This window comes from Ursus arctos, unplaced genomic scaffold (assembly GCF_023065955.2).
Source record: "Ursus arctos isolate Adak ecotype North America unplaced genomic scaffold, UrsArc2.0 scaffold_12, whole genome shotgun sequence".
Classification (NCBI taxonomy): domain Eukaryota; kingdom Metazoa; phylum Chordata; class Mammalia; order Carnivora; family Ursidae; genus Ursus; species Ursus arctos.
In genome coordinates this window covers 198,622-217,359 of record NW_026622786.1, presented here as the reverse complement: position 1 = coordinate 217,359, position 18,738 = coordinate 198,622, and the positions used below count along the sequence as shown (strand labels likewise).

General features: G+C 44.5%; 1 protein-coding gene across 1 annotated transcript; it reads right to left on the bottom strand.

Annotated features, from left to right (window-relative positions):
• Positions 1–4,799: 4,799 nt before the first annotated feature.
• Positions 4,800–16,808, bottom strand: LOC113246153 (peptidoglycan recognition protein 4). Its single transcript, XM_026486653.3, has 8 exons — positions 16,763–16,808; positions 15,622–15,710; positions 14,599–14,810; positions 13,062–13,180; positions 11,454–11,606; positions 9,933–10,131; positions 6,884–7,002; positions 4,800–5,595 (listed from the first exon to the last, which is right to left on the bottom strand). Exons 1-8 carry the CDS (start codon positions 16,806–16,808, stop codon positions 5,417–5,419), a joined length of 1,116 nt encoding a protein of 371 aa, XP_026342438.1. The 3' UTR covers positions 4,800–5,416.
• Between the last annotated feature and the right edge of the window lie 1,930 nt (positions 16,809–18,738).

The following is an 18,738-nucleotide window of genomic DNA, read 5'->3' as shown; positions in this document are numbered from 1 at the left end:
GTGAAAAGAAGATGGAAAGAAAACTATTATATATGAATACAGACTTAGGGAACTCATAGATTCTACAAAGCACAATAATATCTGTATCACAGGAGTCACAGAAGAAGAAGAGTGGGAAAGAGGAGCAGAATATTTATTTGAACAAATTATAGCTGGAGAAATTCCCTAACATGGGGAAGGAAACAGACATTCAAGTCCAAGAGACACAGAGACCTCCCCTCAAAGTCAACAAAAACAGGTGAACACCTCCAGATATTATATTAAAACTTCCAAAAAACGAAGATAAAAGAGAAGTCTGAAAGCAGCTAGGGACAAAAGGTCCTTAACCTACAAGGGTAGACATATAAGGTTAGCAGCAGACCTGTCCACAGAAGCTAGTCAGGCCAGAAAGGACTGGCATCATATATTCAAAGTGCTGAATGGGAAAAATTTGCAGCCAAGAATACTTTATCCAGCAAGGCTGGCATTTAGAAAAGAAGGAGAGATACAGTTTCCAGGACAACCAAAAACTAGAGGAATTTGTGAACACTAAATACCTCCACAAGAAATATTAAAGGGGACATTTGAGCAAGAAAGAGAGTCCAAAAGCAAGACTAGGAGGAACAGAGACAATCTACAAGAACAGTGACTTTACAGGTAATGAAATGGCATTAAATTCAAATCTCTCAAGAAAACTCTGAATGAGTACTAACGCTAAATGCTCCAATAAAAGACATAGAGTATCAGAATAGATGGGAAAAAAACCAATTAGAATTGTCAGACATGGAATAAAAAAAATAACATTGCTTTTTTATGTTAAATTAAGTTGAAAAATTCTGACAAATCAATAAGAAAAAGACCACTCAACAATGGAATGAGCAAAAGTGAAGAAGAAACAAATCACAAAAGAGGGTGCTTAGATATCTAATAAATATATATAAATATGCTTAACTTTATTTTTCATCAGAAAAATGTAAGTTAAAATTACAATGAGAAGGAGGAGTTAAGACGCAGAGGAGTAGGGGACCCTAATTTCATCCGGTCCCTGGAATTCAGCTGGATAGTTATCAAATCATTCTGAACACCTGCAAACTCAATGGGAGAGCTGAGAAAAGTATTGCTGCAATTCTGCAAATAGAAAAGCAACCACTTTTTGGAAGGTAGGAGGTGTGGAGATGTGAATCCAGGATGATATATCAGAAGATAAACTGCAGAGGGCAGGGAGCTTGCTTAAGGAGGCTACTGCAAAGTATTATAAACAGCAGAGTTCAAAATCAGAACATTTAGAAGTCTGCTACAGTGGGGGACATCCCTGGCTTAAAGGTGCTCAGGTGGCAAAGCGGGGCACAATCCCAGGTGGGAGAGTGTGGCCTCAGGATCCCCAGGGTCACAAGAAGAATGGGGGTACCTGAGTGTGGCAGAGTTTCCAGGCATCAGAGCAGTGAAGCTGGCTGAAAACAGCGAGTTTAGGCTCCGGCTTTCTGCCCGATGTTGTCATAAACCTTGAACCACTGCACAGCCACACGACCACTCTCTGGGCAGGAGCCTAGCAAAAGGTGAGAGCCCCCCCCCCACTCTTTCCCCAAGAGGAAGGGTGTGGGTCCGTGCCACAGGGGTCCATAAAATTTGGTGACTCAAATCTGTGTCACATGCCTGAGATAAAAACGCTTGGTCACAGGCTGGGTGAACACAGAGTTTGGTCAGAAACCAGGGAGACAAGAGTGATTGACTGCTTTTCTATGAGAGCTCACTGAAGACTGGGGGTGGGTGGGTGCAGACTTTCAGCTCCAGAGGTACAGATAGGGGAGCTGCCATTTTCATCTCCCTCACATTGGTGCTAAAAGCCTTCAGGGATACCAGTCTTTTATCTGTAGTGTCATTTGCAAATATCTTCTCCCATTCCGTGGGCTGCCTCTTAGTTTTTTTGACTGTTTCCTTGGCTGTACAGAAGCTTTTTATCTTGATGAAGTCCCACAAGTTCATTTTATCTTTTGTTTCTCTTGCCTTTGGAGATGTGTCATGAAAAAGGTTGCTGTGGCCGATGTCGTAGAGGTTGCTGCTTATGCTCTCCTCTAGGATTTTGATGGATTCCTGTCTCACGTCGAGGTCTTTCATCCATTTGGAGTTTATCTTTGTGTATGGTGTGAGAGAGTGGTCAAGTTTCATTCTTTTGCGTGTAGCTGTCCAATTTTCCCAGCACCAGTTATTGAAGAGACTTTTTTCCACTGGATGTTTTTTTCCTGCTTTATCATCTATGGAACATAAGAACTAGGAAGATCGGTAGGGGAAGAAAGGGATAAAGAAAGGGGCGGTAATCAGAAGGGGGAATGAAGCATGAGAGACTATGGACTCTGAGAAACAAACTGAGGGCTTCAGAGGGGAGGGGGGTGGGAGAATGGGATAGGCTGGTGATAGGTACTAAGGAGGGCACGTATTGCATGGTGCAGTGGGTGTTATATGCAACTAATGAATAATGGAACTTTACATCAAAAACCAGGGATGTACTGTATGGTGACTAACATAATAGAATAAAAAAAATTTTATTATTTAAAAAAAAAGAAGAAGAGTGGCACTAAACCCCAGAATAAATCTGAAGAATTACTAGGAAAACAACAACAACAACTATGGATGTACTGTGTGGTGACTAACATAGTATAATAAAAAATATTATTATAAAAAATAAAAATAAAAAATAAATATTTTAATAAATAAATAATAAATAAATAAAATTAAAAAATAAATAAAAAATAAATGAATCATCGGACACAAAGTACAGCACAGGGAATATAGTTAGTGATACTGTAATAACACTGTATAGTGATAGATGAGCACAGCATAACACAGAATTAACTGACTGACATATTAAATACTGAAACTAATATGATATTTCATGTCAACCACACTTAAAGGAATGTTAAAGGAAAAAGTGAATTCATGTGGTCTTCTAGGATTTTTCGAAGGTGACCTTTTGTCACCTGTCTATATCATAATGAATTTATTGATTTATCGCTTTTTGTATCATAATAAATTTATGGATTTAAATTTCATAAGTCTAGGCTTTTTGCAGTCATTTTTGCTATCAATTTTCAAAACGTTCCATTGAGTAGATATTAGATATTGGAATTCTCCCAAGATCTTTTGACCCAACCTGAGAAATATTTTATTGCTTCATCACTACCTGATATGAGAAAATATGTCATACTATTCTTGTATATTTCCTATCCCAGACCTGGAGCCAGTCATTTCTCCAAGAACCTTTGATTTATTTTATTGGAAAATTGTATCTTAAGCTCATAGTCTGGGTGCTAACATACTGCTACTTAATCAAAGTTTCTAGGATTCTTCAGTGGGCAATGGTAAAAAAAATTAAGATGAAACATCTCATGAGCTCATTAGTATGTCATGAGTTCACCCTGATGTTTTCAAATCAAATCCGGGGCTATGGTATATTACTTAACCTGTTCTGTGTTAATCTGTGCCTCCTTTCCCCACCTTGATATCCTGCTTTCAAAACATTGGGGGTCATGGAATTATAAGATCACATAATTACTCATCAAAATTATGATGATGAGTAAAAAGTAATGATGATCCCACATCTCACAGTAAACTTTCTTTTTTCTTTTAAGATTTTATTTATTTATTTGGCAGAGAGAGAGAGCACAAGCAGGGGGAGTGGCAGGGAGAGGGAGAAGCGGGCTCCCTGTAGAGCAGGGGGAGGCTGATGTGGGACTCAATCCCAGGACCCTGGGATCATGACCTGGGCCAAAGACAGTTGCCCAACCAACTGAGCCACCCAGGTGTCCTCACAGTAAACTTTCTTACAATAATACTAATATTAGCACCAATGATGTAATCTCTAAAGGAGCTTAGACACCAATTTACAAATGATCTCCTCATTCTCTCCCCCACTTCTTTCACTTCTGTCATACTTCCATGGCAGCTCATACCCATTATGTACTCTCCTCACTCTAATAATCCGCATTTAGTCCTCCACTTACAAATAAATACACATTAAATGCTCAGCTCTGGCCATTACGCCAATATATTATTTTGGTTAGTTAGCATTCTCTTGCAAATTTCTAAGGATGGGCTCATGGGACAAATCACCAGATTTCTTACACATTGATGAGTTTGTCTGTGACCTTCATACTTGAAAGTCAGTTTGGTTGAACAGAAAATTCTTCAATCATATGATCACATCTTCCCCCTAATATTTAAAATGTTATTCCATTACCTTCTAGCCTAAAGTGTTGTCCAAAAGTCTGATGGCACATTTCTTTCTCTTATTAGTGTCTTCTTTTGTTCTTTTATTTTTTCCTGAATGCCCAAAGGAAATTTTCCCCTTAAAATCCATTACTTTAATACACCTTAGCATTTGCCATTTAACTGGTCATTCTGAAACAGTGGTTTATTGTAGTTCTTATTCTCTCCTGAGTTCTAGTACTTGATTTATACCTTCATACTTCTAATTAATTGTCCTTCCATATCTTACATCATCATTTTCTTGATATTTTCAGCATGGTTTGAGATATCAGTTTACAGTTTTCATCCATAAGCATCTCTTTAGGGCTGCAGGCACAGGCAGCTTGTGTGGACACAGCCCAGTCTCTGTCCTTAGGGAACTCTGGAAGGACAGGACACAGGACCCCAGAGGCACAGTAACCATTACACATAATCCACCAGAGCTGGCTCTGAGCCTCAGACTGGGAAGGGCAGGAACAGAGAGAAAGCTGGCAGGATGGAGGACTGCCCCAGAAGGCATCCCCAGAGAAGGGGTGGTGGAGCAGACTGAAAAGGGGAGCAGGAACTCGATCCACTCATTCTTTTATTCATCCACCTCTCCAACAAACTTCTGTAACACCTACTAGACTCCAGACGCTGCTGAGGAACTGAGGACATGGGGACAAATAAAACTGGAAACCCTCACAATCCAGTGGAGAGGAGAAGCACACCTATAAGTGATGGAGCCCTGAAATAAGGACCACATCTACATGTGGACAAGTCTGTGTGTGAGCAGAGAGGGCTTCAGGCCTTCAGGCCTTGAACCTGGGTCCTGCGTGAGTTTTGGGGGCTGCCGGGCAGATGGCAGGGCTAAGGTACATGGGGCAGAGGGGCAGCCAGAAAGGGAAAGAGAAGTCAAACAAGCATCAGCCCATCTTCCCACCTGGTTTAGGAGCTGGGTGCCCAGGGGAGGGGAAGATGAGGAGAGAGGAAGGTGGGGCCTCCTCAGAGGGCCAGGAATGTGCAGCTCTGGGGTCTCGGAGCTGCTTGGAGGATGGTGCTAGCAGTAGAGGATCACCCTAACCTGAGAGAGGACGGACAGGACAGGGCTCACGGGGAGGACACACCAAGTGTTGAGTCAGGATGGAGGGTGGGGACAGGAAGCCCGGCAGCTAGGCAGGCACAGGGAATCGTTTCAGAAGGAACAGGGGCTCCCTCAGTGTTTGAAATGAGGCCAAGCCTTAATGATGTTGTACAAAGCTTGCCCAGGAGACAGGGTGTTGACAATGTCACTGTGCCCCACCAGCAGGTAGTTGGGAATTAAATATCCCTTGTCCTCTGCACACTGGATCAGGTTCTGCGCTGCCTCCAAGGCTGCAGCATTGGGCGGAGTACCTGCAAAACAGTTATTTTGTCTGCTACAGGTTTCCAGGGCACCCTGCCTAGAGCAGGATCCACTCCTGAATCCTCTCTAACCCACCCCTACCACCATGCTAATATATTCTGCTACTACCAGCCACCCTATAGACAGAAAACCAAGTCAGGACTCAGATTCCTCAGCATTAAAGTTCTTCCTGAATGAAAAGAGCAGAGCCTGGGATAAAACATACAATTGTTTGGGGGATGCACAGAGCCTTTATCTATTGCAAATATTGATTTATTTATTTATTTTTATTATTATTATTTTTTATTATTATAATATTTTTTATTATATTATGTTAGTCACCGTACAGTACATCCCTGGTTTTTGACGTAAAGTTCGATGATTCATTAGTTGCATATAACACCCAGTGCACCATGCAATACATGCCCTCCTTACTACCCATCACCAGCCTATCCCATTCCCCCACCCTCCTCCCCTCTGAAGCCCTCAGTTTGTTCCATTGCAAATATTTAATCTGGTAGTTCCCAACTGGGGGAATGTAGCCTCCAAGGGGATATTGGGCACTGGCTGGAGACATTTTTGTTTGTCACAGCTAGGCAAAGTGTGTTACAGGCAACCAGTGGCAGAAGACAGGGATGCAGCTAAGGGTCCTACAATGCACAGGTCAGCTCCTCTACAAAGAGTTACTTGATCCAGGATGTCAATAGTGTTGAGTCTGAGAAACCTTGCTTTGGCCACAAGGTGTGCTCTCTGTACTTTCTCATGTCCAGCCCCATCCCCTAGGCACCCAACATCCGTTTTAGTATCACCTTGAACCAGACCCAATGACATGGGCTTCTCTGTCCAGAGGAGCAGCAAAAGTTCCCTGAGTCTAAACAAACTCTAGTCAAGAGGTCTGAGTACTGACAATTCTCAGTGTACACTCTGGATGCAGAGACAAGGGCTAATCCAGGGCTGTGGCAAATAAGGTAAGGGTCCCCACATTATTACCATGGTAAAAACTTAGCAAAGCATATGCACAAAGATTTTTCCCCTTGTCTGATATGTGTTTTGGATGTCAGAAGAGAGAGACATTTGGTTGGGTGCAAAGGAGATAGATTCAGGGTGGGCATTCTGTCTGGGTGGGGGGAGTCACTCCTGGTCACACTCAGCTTAGTCAAATGACAAATCTGAAGCTGGGTAAGTCCAGCATATGCAGGCACTGAAGTGATCCCTGAGTTTGATGCTCTTGTCTTCCATTTGAGACACTCTCCCTCAAACACCATACAATGACTGCTACTGCCCAAAGCATCCACTTACCTAAGAAGGTGCCCATAAAGGCAATGCCCAGGGCAATGTCATTGTAGCCAGGAACACGGGAGCCTTGGACATTCCAGCCCACTCCTTCATAAATGACACCATCCTGCCCCACAAGGAAGCTAGAGGACAATGAGGGGAGATGGAGATCAGCATGACAGACAGACAATCTGGGATTGTTTCATTTATTCATTCACTCATTCATTCAATCACTCATGCCTTTACTCAGCAAACACTGATTAGCTATTAAATTCTAAGCACTGAGTTACAAAAAAGACAGTCTTTGCCAGGAGCATGCTGATAAACCAGCTCTCATCAGAAAGGGGGAAGGGCAGGAAGCCCAATTTATAGCCTTTACTGATTTCTGTTGTGTAAAACTTCCACCATGGCTGATTTTCAGCCACTGGTGATTTAACAAAGGTCCTGGTTCTCCAACAATCCACTCTTGTGAGCCCATCCAGCATACTGCTGCTGCCCCTAGGAAGAAAAAAGTGACAGCTGTCATCTCTGCAACCTGGCCTTCCCCATACCTCATCAATGACACTGTTTTCCTGGAGGTGAGCTGTGGCTGCCTTACCCTAAAGTCAAATTACACACCTCCCACCTTTCCTTGCCTGACCCCTCTGCGCCCACAAACAACCCCCTCACTTCCAGTGCACTCGACCCTCCAAGCTGTCTTTAGTGGCTGCTCCTCACTCCTCTGCACCTTGTCTCCCTGTGTCCTTCCCTTAAACGTGCAGTTCTTCAGGTCTTTCTGATACAAATCTTATATCAAACCCTGTTTGTAGTCCCTTGGCAACAGTCCAAACTCCCCAGCTTAAGTGAAAAGATCCTTCATGAGATGGCCCCTGTTTGCCTCCTTACCTTTCACATCCCTCTCTTTGTCATTTATTTTTATTATGATAAACCTCTTTCAGTTCCTCAAACACACCTTTCTCAGGCTGGCATCCAGGACTTCCCACAGAAGTCCTTTTTCTCTGCCTGTAATATCTTCCCACTCCTCTGATAAGCTCACTCATTTCTTTCTTTCTTTTTTTTTTTTTGCCAGATAATATATATTTTTTAATTTTTTAAATTTATTTTTTATTTTTTATTATTTTTTAATGTTTTTTAATTATATTATGTTAGTCACCATACAGTACATCCCTGGTTTTTGATGTAAAGTTCGATGATTCATTAGTTGCGTGTAACACCCAGTGCACTATGCAATATGTGCCCTCCTTACTACCCATCACCAGCCTATCCCATTCCCCCACCCCCCTCCCCTCTAAAGCCCTCAGTTTGTTTCTCAGAGTCCATAGTCTCTCATGCTTCATTCCCCCTTCTGATTACCCCCCCTTTCTTTATCCCTTTCTTCCCCTACCTATCTTCCTAGTTCTTATGTTCCATAGATGAGAGAAACCATATGATAATTGTCTTTCTCTGCTTGACTTATTTCACTTAGCATTATCTCTTCCAGTGCTGCCCATGTTGCAGCAAATGTTGAGAACTCATTCTTTCTGATAGCTGAGTAATATTCCATTGTATATATGGACCACAACTTCTTAATCCAGTCATCTGTTGAAGGGCATCTTGGTTCCTTCCACGATTTAGCTATTGTGGACAATGCTGCTATGAACACTGGGGTGCATATGGCCCTTCTCTTTTCTTAGGACAGCTGATATGTCACCTCTCAAGTAGTACTTCCTTCACACCCAATTCCCCAGCAAGCTAGTGAGTTAAAAATGTCTCCTGCTTACATCTTTGCACCCTCTATCATAACACTTAATGTACTCTATTAGGATTTATTCATTTAATCATATTTCTCCATCTAGGCAAGAACCATATCTGTGCTACATCTGATAGCAACCCCAGAGCATAACCTCATGCCACAGAGTAGGCACTCAATTGTGTTCTCAGGGAATTAATTTATAGCAAATTGGTGCTTACTCCTAACTACAGATCATTTCACAGTGAGCGGGGTCATGAAAATTATGGTACAAGGGACACAATAAAAGGTCAAAAGTCAGGGGACAGGAAACTGGCCTCTGAAACCTGAATGGAAAAAGGAAAATGTCCTCTCACAGCATCCATCATTTTCCAGTTTAGGTTCAAAACATATAGTCAATTTTCTGGTATTCATTCTAATCAAAGAGAGCAACCCTGTGAATAATCCTGCATAGCAGGATTTAGCAGAGCACTTGGCAAGTCTTAACAGATGAAAGGTGTTGGAAGACGTTTCCTCCTATCTCAAAAGGGTTACAACTAAAACAGAATGGAGAAAGGAGAGGCTACCAGCCCAGAATCACATGGTAATTGTGATTCCACGGTAATCACAATTGGTAAATCCAAGCCAATTAGAATTGGTAATCCAATGATAATTGGTAAATACAGCCAAGGCAGGGCCACTGCATGCAGCTATGCTGTGTAGAGTGGCCTGGCCAGGAGGCAAGGAGAGTCTAAAATCCAACTCCACTAGCTAAGCCATGAAGCCCCTAGAGGAGGGGTCCTTGATTAACGTGTACTGTCTAGATTAGTGGCGGCCCATTCTGAGACTTAACATTCAGTGTAATTGTTTCTGATGGACATGAGATGGTTTCTAACCCATACATCTTATCTGTGAGATTGGAGAGCACCCTGCAAGAAGTTTTTATTCTCCCATTAGGTCAGTGTGCTCTTTATTTAAAAAATTACAGATCTAGGCATTAGACAGATCAGAGGATGTTATCTGGTGTCTCCCATTGCTTTCAGACAAGAAAGATATTCTCTACAGGCTTCACAATCTTGCATGTATACAACTTCCTTTAGTATCTTTCCAGCAGTCTTGATCTCCATCATGTCAATATATGATCTTTAAAAGACACATTTTGAGTACAACCTCAAGGAGAATGACCACCCCTTTAGCTATATCCTAAGCCTCACCCAGAGTTGTGTGAAAAATCAACATCGTTATACATAGAGCACCTCTCATATGGTGGGCACTCAGTAAACATTATTTTCCTTTCTCTCCCATTCGAAGGTTCATAGTCCACCCTCAGGTGAAAGTAGCCCACATATCCTCAGGTCCACTTACTTGTACCCAATGTCACATGAGTTCAGCCTGTCTATGAAAAGGGACTGGATATCTTGGACCAGCAAGCAGCACTCATCAGACATGATGCACGTTCTCCCAGCAGTGTGGATGATGACGATGTACTTAGCTGGGAGGTTCATCTTGGGACAATGGGTCTCCCTGGCCTCCCACGCAGACCGTGGGATAATGTTGGAGCAAGCTGATGAGGCAGACAAAAAAACATGGATGTGTGGACTTGTTGTGGCCACCCATGTCAACCACCTCACTACTGAACATCCCCATGCCCTCTGGGCATCTTGACCTGACTCTGACTGTGGAACTCAAGAGAGCCCAGCTGGGAGTAGAGTATGTCTGCCTGATGGGATTATATTCAAGAGATAAGAATCATAGAGCCATGGGATCTAACCCAAAAACAGAACCCAGAGGACAGCGGGAATGTTGATCCTAAGGAGGCTCATTCCCAAGGGCAAAGATACCTATCTGTCTGCATGATTGTCTTGTGTGTATGTGTGTGTACCTGCATAACAGGGCCCTTTGGACAAATCAGCTGAATTATCAACTGAAAGCATGTCTTTGAGACTCACCTGTAATCCCTAAAAATCTCTGTCAATATAAGCAATTATTCATATTAGTAGATAGCACTAATCCAAAGGCAGAGATAGATTTACTCGGAGCTTTCATATAATAGAGATAATTATATTTAAAACTTTATTAAGTCCAGGAAAAGGTTGAAAGTGGTTATTAACTATACTGTTTTGCTTTGTTTTTTAAAGTAAACTCTACCCTCAATGTGGGGCTCAAACTTATGAGCCCAAGATCAAGATTCACATGTTCTACTGACTGAGTCAGCCAAGTGTCCCTTAACTATATTGGTTTTGATGTTACTGTTTGTTAAACCCCAAATCTACCTTTTATCTAGTGTTTACCACCAGAATTAACCTAACAACTTCCTCTGATGTCAGTATAGGTGGTGATGTAAGCACTTTGGTCTATCAGTACTGTTCTGGTTCTTGGATTCAGAAAGATGTGCATTTGTGCTTGTGTGCTTGTATGTGTTAGATGTCTATTCCTCCCCATGTTTTTTTCCTCCACAGCACTTTTCACCTTATAACATACCAAATATTTTACTTGCTTATTTGCCTATTGTTTTTTCTACCCTCTAGGTTGAAACTTCATGAGGGCACTTCTTGTGTTTGGTTCCATGATATATCCTCAGTGACTAGCAGGTTCTCAGTAAATAATTGTTGACTGATTGAAGAAATGAGTGCACATATATTACACTAGGCTAATGCCATGGCTCTATCATTCTAGGAACCTGAGGGATAAAGAGGTGACCTGGAGGGTCCCTCTTAATGTATGCCATCCCCAAAGGTTCAGGGAGTTGGGTGACCAGTTGCCTATCAGAAAGGATCCAATGAGAGTCTGACTAAAAAGGTAATTCCCAATGGTATTTGGAAATTAGTAGGGGGTAGGCTGGGTGGGTGGGTCTAGAGGGAGGCCCAGTAGGATTGAAGGTCTTACCTTTCTTGGGACTTGCCTTCTGCAGAGGGAGTAGGCAGTTCTCACCTTTCACAAGAAGTGGCTGAACATACTTGGATGACAGGTGGCCTTTCTGGACAGCATAGGAGATCAGGGCCTCCATGGCTGACAGGGCAACAGGGCTGGGACTATGGCCTGAAAAAGAGTCATCTGGGGCAACTTGGGTCTGGTCTGAGTTTCAGGGGGCTGTGGGGGAAGGACTAGATGCCCTGCCAGCCCTTTCACAGCTGTTGGAGGGAAACTGGCTCATCCTCCAGGTTGGAAAGCATGAAAGTCAAGGATCCACCTGGCTCAGGTTGAAGACCTTTCCCAATGGCCTGCCAAAATTTCATTCAGTGCTCTTTCTCCACAGAAGAACTGGAACACAGCCCCATGCTCAGGAAAGCACAGCTAGCTGGGTCAGGGTTTCCCATTGGCAGGGGCCTTTCCAGGCATGTGCCAGCCTCTTTATCTGCATTAATGTCTTTATTTTTTTTTTTTAGAATTTTATTATTTATTTATTTGAGAGAGAGAGACAGCGAGAGAGGGAACACAAGCAAGGGGAGTGGGAGAGGGAGAAGCAGGCTTCCTGCCGAGCAGGGAGCCTGATGTGGGGCTTGATCCCAGGACCCTGGGATCATGACCTGAGCTGAAGGCAGAGGCTTAACAGCTAAGCCACCCAGGTGCCCCTGCGTTAACTTCTTTAATCCTCACCACAAACCTCTGAGGTAGATGCTATTTTTAGCCCCATTATCAACAGAAAGGAACTTGAGGCTTCAAGAATTAACATGCTCAAGACACTACAGCTAATAAGGTGACACCCAGGTAACAATGAGTGGTCACAAAAACAAACCAAGCTGAACACAGAGTCACCTGGTGTTCTGGAAACCACCCTGGAATTGGAAATGGAAGGTGTGAGTTTGCCTTCTGATTCTTCTTGGGTCACTTCCTCTCTGGAATTCAGGCTGTACTTTGTGTAACAGCGATCAGGAAACTTGTCTGGATTTTCTCACAGAGTATTGGGAGGGGACAATAAGAAACTAGACCTGCAAGAGCTTTAACAGTCGAGGGTGCACAAACTCACTGGAATGGTCCTGGAGCATGTATGATAGGATGCTGGGAGAGCTGGGGGGATGGGCAGCAGTAAGACTAGAAGAAAGTAGAAGGGACTTAGGGATTGGAGACCTCAGAGTGGTTTTAAAAATTGTACAGAAAATCTTGAGGTAAGAGAGATAGGAGGAGGAGGTGCCTGGTAGGAAATGGGAAGCAGTGTCTGGTGCTGCAGAATGGTCAGAGCCAGAGAGGAAGATGTGACAGTCACCAACAGAAGAGAGCAGAAGCCCACATCCTTCCATGATGAGAATGGGAGGGTAACAAGAGAAGGCTGGACAGCACCTCTGTTGCAAGATATCCAGAGGAGGAGGAGACAGCTAGGAGACTGAGAAGGAAGCCAGAGCAGGAAGAGGAGAACCAATACCATTCATGTAAGCCGAGAGAGAGGGGAACTCCAGGAAAGCAGATCATGAGGGAAGTAGGAGAAGGTCAAGGAGGCAGTGTGGAAACAAAGAAGTAAGTAACTCTTTGGAGAAGGGCAGCTGGGATGGCCATTACCTTCCTTGGTGCCAAAGAAAGCAAAGCCCAGGGAGATATTGTTGTAACCCTGGGTGTGCATGCCTTGGACTTTCCAGCCAACACCTTCATACACTCTGCCATCGTCCCCAACCAGGAAGCTGTGGAGCAGGGAGATACAGGCTGAATGACTGGCACTGTGGCACATCCCCACAAGAGGAACCACTTATAAGCCTCTAAAGGGAAAAGGGCTCAAGCTATGTTCACTACAGGCAATTTGCATGGACTTGTCCCAGACAGTGGATAGACCAAATTAATAACATTCCCTTAGAATTCAGAACCCACCCCCACACTCCCTACCTCCCTTCTTTGTGCAGATGCCCAGGTTTTATGTAAATCATTCTCCACACTCAGAAGGAGGAGAGGTTCCGTTGCCACCATAGTAGCTAACACAGACCCAATTAGACTGTGAGATTCTTCTCAGCCTCCACATTGCCTCAAACACTGCTCTCCTCCTTCCTCCAAAATGCATGCTACATGTGTCATCTCCACGTAGGCTGTTCATGTGATTTCTCCCTGCCAGGTTACTGTCTTATACAGACTTCTCAGGAAGTAGCTTCTCAAATAAGGACATGGATGCAGGCAGTTTATTTGAGAAGGAATCCCAGAAGCCAGTATGACGGAGCAAGGAGAGTGAGTCAGAAGAAAGAAATCCAACAAATTGTGCACAGTTGGGCTGGCTTCACAATGGCTACCTGGGGCTCAGAACTGTTTCCTCCATCACCTGCCACAAGACAGGTGAACTTGCAAGGAACTGAGTACATGCACCTAATATTTGTCCCTGAGAGGGACTGAGGGCTGAGGAAGTTATTTACCACTCTTGCCTCCCAGTGGGGAATTAACTCTCCTTCACCATCAGGGGTGGTAAAAGCCTGAAGCAGAAAAATGGAGAGATGCAGAGGGTACTCAAAGTGGAAAGCCATCACCATGCATAGGAACTGCCCACAACTAGGTAAGGTCAGAGGTGGGCTGAGGACATGTGGTCCTAGGCACTAAGAGGGTCCACTAGAGTGACCACTAGTGTAAGAGATGCCTTGCCAAGTAAGAGCCCCCTACATGCAGTGAGGTGGGACATGCAGTGGGCAAAGAGCCAGGTTTGAATGAGTCTGTGCTCCACAACCTTGTAGCTGCGTGACTCTGAGAAAACCAGACAATGTCCCTGCCTTTGTCCCCTCACCTGGAGCATGGAGATGGTAATGTATGCCTGACTAACCTCCCATGTTTTTGGTGGAACAAATGCACCCATGCACTTGGTAGTCATTCATAACTATCAGTGTGCTGTGTGAGCCAGTTTTGGAGGGAGATAAGAAGTATAATTATTACTTAGCCTTCCTTGCTTCCTTTTAGGAGATCTCATAGAAAATTCAAAAGGATTTGGAATCTTATAGGGTTTTTAATATTTTATTCACTATAAACCTGATATAACCTCAACCAGGGAAATGAGGAAAGAAGACATGAGTAAGGGTGGGAGAAGTACCCTAAGGAGCAGCATTGACCATATACCCCCACATGGCCTTACTTGTAGGCCACGTCACACCAGCTGTTGTGCATGTGATGGGCCCGCAGCTCCCACAGGCTCTGACTGCATGTAGTCTGGTTGTGACACTCCAGTCCAGGGACGTGGTGAGTAACAAGGAAATCCACGGGCGTGGTCAGTGGGGTGCTGCAGCCAACAGCTTCTGCCCCCCACTCCTTGTGAGAGACCACTGTGGAGACATCTGTGGGGTAACCACGAGGGTGAGAAGGATATCACTCACTGCACCCTGCTCCATCATTACCTCACTAACCCCCTAGGCCATAGGTGCCATTCTGGGCTAAGTCTGCCCCATAGGGGTGGAAGAGCCTTTGAAGGAGCCTTCAGCAGGCAGACACACCCTCTCCTTCTCACCTCCACATCTATTTCCCCGCCACTGCCCCCACTGCAGAGTATGCACCAGCCCAGAGAAGCTTGGATGCTCTGCTCCCCTATCTAGGGCAGCCCCACTGAGACACACTCCACCCTGAAGCTCCTGCCCTGCTCTACTCCTAGACCCCTGCTTTAGGAAGCAGCTTCTTCCCACTGCTTCCCCTGGGAAAGACCTGAGTGGCCCCTCGGGTTTCATTGCAGCATTAATGCTTTCAGGGCACACTACGCCCACTCACAGTTTGCTCTGTGACTCTGACTGTGTCCTTTGTCCTGCCCTGAGTCCTTTCTAAGGGGACTACATCTCTTCCTCAGCCTAGCAGCTCACTCCAGATAGGGCCTGGCTCTCCCATTCAGTTGGACGACTCCCTCAGGGCAGGGTGTGGGTCTCCATCTTCAGGCTAGGAGACCCTGAGCGCAGAGACTGAATCTCCCTGTCCTGGTTTCTGTCCTCTCCGGGTACCACCCCAGACCCCCAAGGCCTGTGGCATCCCTGCAGGTGGTTTGCTGATGCTCCACTGTCTCAGCCCCACCTGCCCCATGCCAGCCACAAGAGGCAGTGCAGATCTTAGAAGCACTCTGGTCACAGAACATACCCAGGTGTCTTTAATCTTCCTCACCATTAAGACTGAGCTTTCCTTTCTCAGTGAGATGAGAGATGTTGCCAAATGGGTCCTGATGGCCCTCTGATACATGTTTGGCTTGTGTTTCATCCCAGGAGAAATCACCTGCAGAAGAACAGTCCATCTTACATTGATCCTCAGAGAGTCCCAGTACTAGCCATCTCAGTGACAGACTTGGGCCAGATCACTAAGGCCCCTCCAGGAGACATTCTCTGGGCTGACCAGAGGACCACCTCCAACAGCATCACATGCATGATTTTCTTCAATACCAACTCCAGGGAATCCCCATAACACAGTTAAATAGCCAAGAGCAGGGAATCAGCAATATATCTGTTTCTCATGAGCTGCATCTATATACACTATTGGGAAAACAACACACAATAACAGTAACCTGGAAATGTATTTAAGCATCCCAAAAGCACAAGTTTCTCTTTTGAGTGGATTTTACCAAGTAGAAACAATGAGAAGATGATGTGGAAGAGGGATTAGAATTACTTACACAAATCAAGTCAGTTCTTCCAGCCCTGATTTGGAAGCATGTGCTATCCCAATCTCCTGTGTGTGTGACTGTCATCCTAGACCCAAAGAACTTCCTTATTGAGAAGCATAAACCCAGCCACATACAGATAGAATTATTGCTTCCATTGCTCAGGTGCAAAATCCTTCATGTGCATTATCTCATTTAATCCTCAAAAGTTTGGGAAATCATAAATTTATCTCAATTATCAGGTGCAAAAATTAAGGTTTAAGGGTCTGGGAAACAAACTGAGGGCTTCAGAGGGGAGGGGGGTGGAGGATTGGGATAGGCCAGTGATGGGTATTAAGGAGGGCACGTATTGCATGGAGCACTGGGTGTTATATGCAAACAATGAATCATGGAACTTTACATCAAAAACTAATGATGTACTGTATGGTGACTAACATAACATAATAAAAAATTAAAAAATAAATAGATAAATAAAGGGCTGAATAATTTTCCTAAAATCATTGCTGGAGGTAGGCCAAAGATTTGAAACCAGGTTAATAGACTTCAAGTTCTGTGTTCCAGATGCAAAGCTATTCTTTCACCCTAAGGGAGAGGCAACACTTAAAGAACTCTACTGTGAAAGTAGATGATCCTTCTTAGTTACCCTCTGATCCAGTGAAGGAAAACTCACCCCAGGCTCTGAGACCCAGAGCCAAGACACAAAGCCACAGCGGCATCCTCATGTGGTCCCAAAACACTGACTGGAGGGGGTGGAACTCAGCCCTAGGAGAGACATAGTTAACCAGAACATGCTTCACTCCTCAGACAGGGCACCCACCCCACTGCATGACACTTCTGTCTGCCTCCCTGCCAAACTATGGGCCCCCTGAGGGCCAGCACCTGACCAGGCCTCTCAAGGTCCCCAGTACATGTCAGGTATTCCTTGGATGGGTAAACACCCTCATCCTCTTTCCCTGGGCAACTAGATTTCACTCCTATGTACAAGGCCAGCATAGACATTCACACATGCAATCTTATTTAATCCTTATGCTAACCCTGCCATGTAGGAATGTTAATGCCCATTCTTATAGAAGAAAACTGTAAGATCCAGGAATAATAGAATTAAGAAATCCAAACACACATGGATGGGTCTAGTGCAGAGAATTACTTCCCAGTTGGGGATGGGTGGGGTGAGAGAGGGTACAAGAGTCAGTGGGGGACAGTGTCCCCAGTTCTAGGGCAGAAGAGATCTGATCTTAATGCTCCATGTGGTACATCCAGTCCCTTCCAAGGGAGAGGGCTCCTCAACAAGAAACACACGCACACCCACACTCAGAAATACCTGTGAGTCTCACGCTGTTCCAGCCCCACTGGTCAGGGTGCAGGTGGCTCTCCCTTCAAGGCAGTTCCTCCCTTCAGACTTGGCCTCTGGCCCTGCCCTCCTTCTCCAGCTGCCACCTCCCAGGTCTTCAGGCTCCCTCTCACCACAGGGCACTCCCTCCCTGGGAAGGGAGCACTTGGGCTCTGGCTTTCCAGAGAGAAGAGGAATATGTGGATCCCTAAGAGAAGGTGGAGAGGGGGCAGAGTTCTGAGGCTCCTACAGGCTCCATCCAGGGCACCCAGAGGAACTGAGGGAGACCAGACTCAAGCTGAGAACAAGACCTCACCCTGTGAATAAGCCCAGGCACCTCCTCCCTGGCAAATGGTGTGATTGCCCAAGGCTCCCTGAGCTGCTTCCTCATCCCCAGTCCTTGGGAAGCCGACCAACCCAACATCTGGGAACTTCCTGGCCTTGAAGACTGTAAGGGGAGCAAATTTTGCCACCCCAAGATATGACTCTTTGGCATATTGTTTATTCCAACCTGGTTATTTTTTTAAGGAAATACACAAGAGCCAGGAGACATTCTGATAACCAAGAAGTCACACTTTTGTAAGATGCATTTACATGAATAAGGGAAATCTCCACTTGTAAGGGTGTCTCCTTCAGTACCAGGAAGAGGGGGTGGCTGTCAAACCTCCAGATGACACAATCAATGGAGAAAGCAATGACTTGAATCTGTTTAAACTTTGATGTTATTGGCTATGCTTTTCCTGGTGACCTCCCACAACTGACTCCTTGCCGTGGACATTTTTTGTCTTTAGCTGAAAATGGTTTTCAAGGTGATGGTTTTGGCCATTTCAGTGAGTTACTCAGTTTTCCTGGGGCTCTGCCATGTATACAGGAGGTATATAATTTCTTAAGCTTTGATTAATTTTCTCCTGTTAATCTGTCTCACTTCAATTTGATTTTTTAATAATAATCTTTTATTATGTTATGTTAGTCAGCATACAGTACATCCTTAGTTTTTGATGTAGTGTTCCATGATTCATTATTTGCATATAACACCCAGTGCTCCATGCAATATGTGCCCTCCTTAATACCCACCACTGGCCTATCCCAATACCCAAACCCCCTCCCCTCTGAAGCCCTCAGTTTGTTTCCCAGAGTCCATAGACTCTCGTGGTTCATTCCCTCTTCTGTTTACCCCTCTTTCATTCTTCCCTTCCTATAAATCTTCCTGCTATTTCTTATGTTCCATAAATGAGTGAAACCATATGATAATTGTCTTTCCCTGCTTGACTTATTTCACTTAGCATAATCTCCTCCAGTCCTGTCCATGTTGCAGC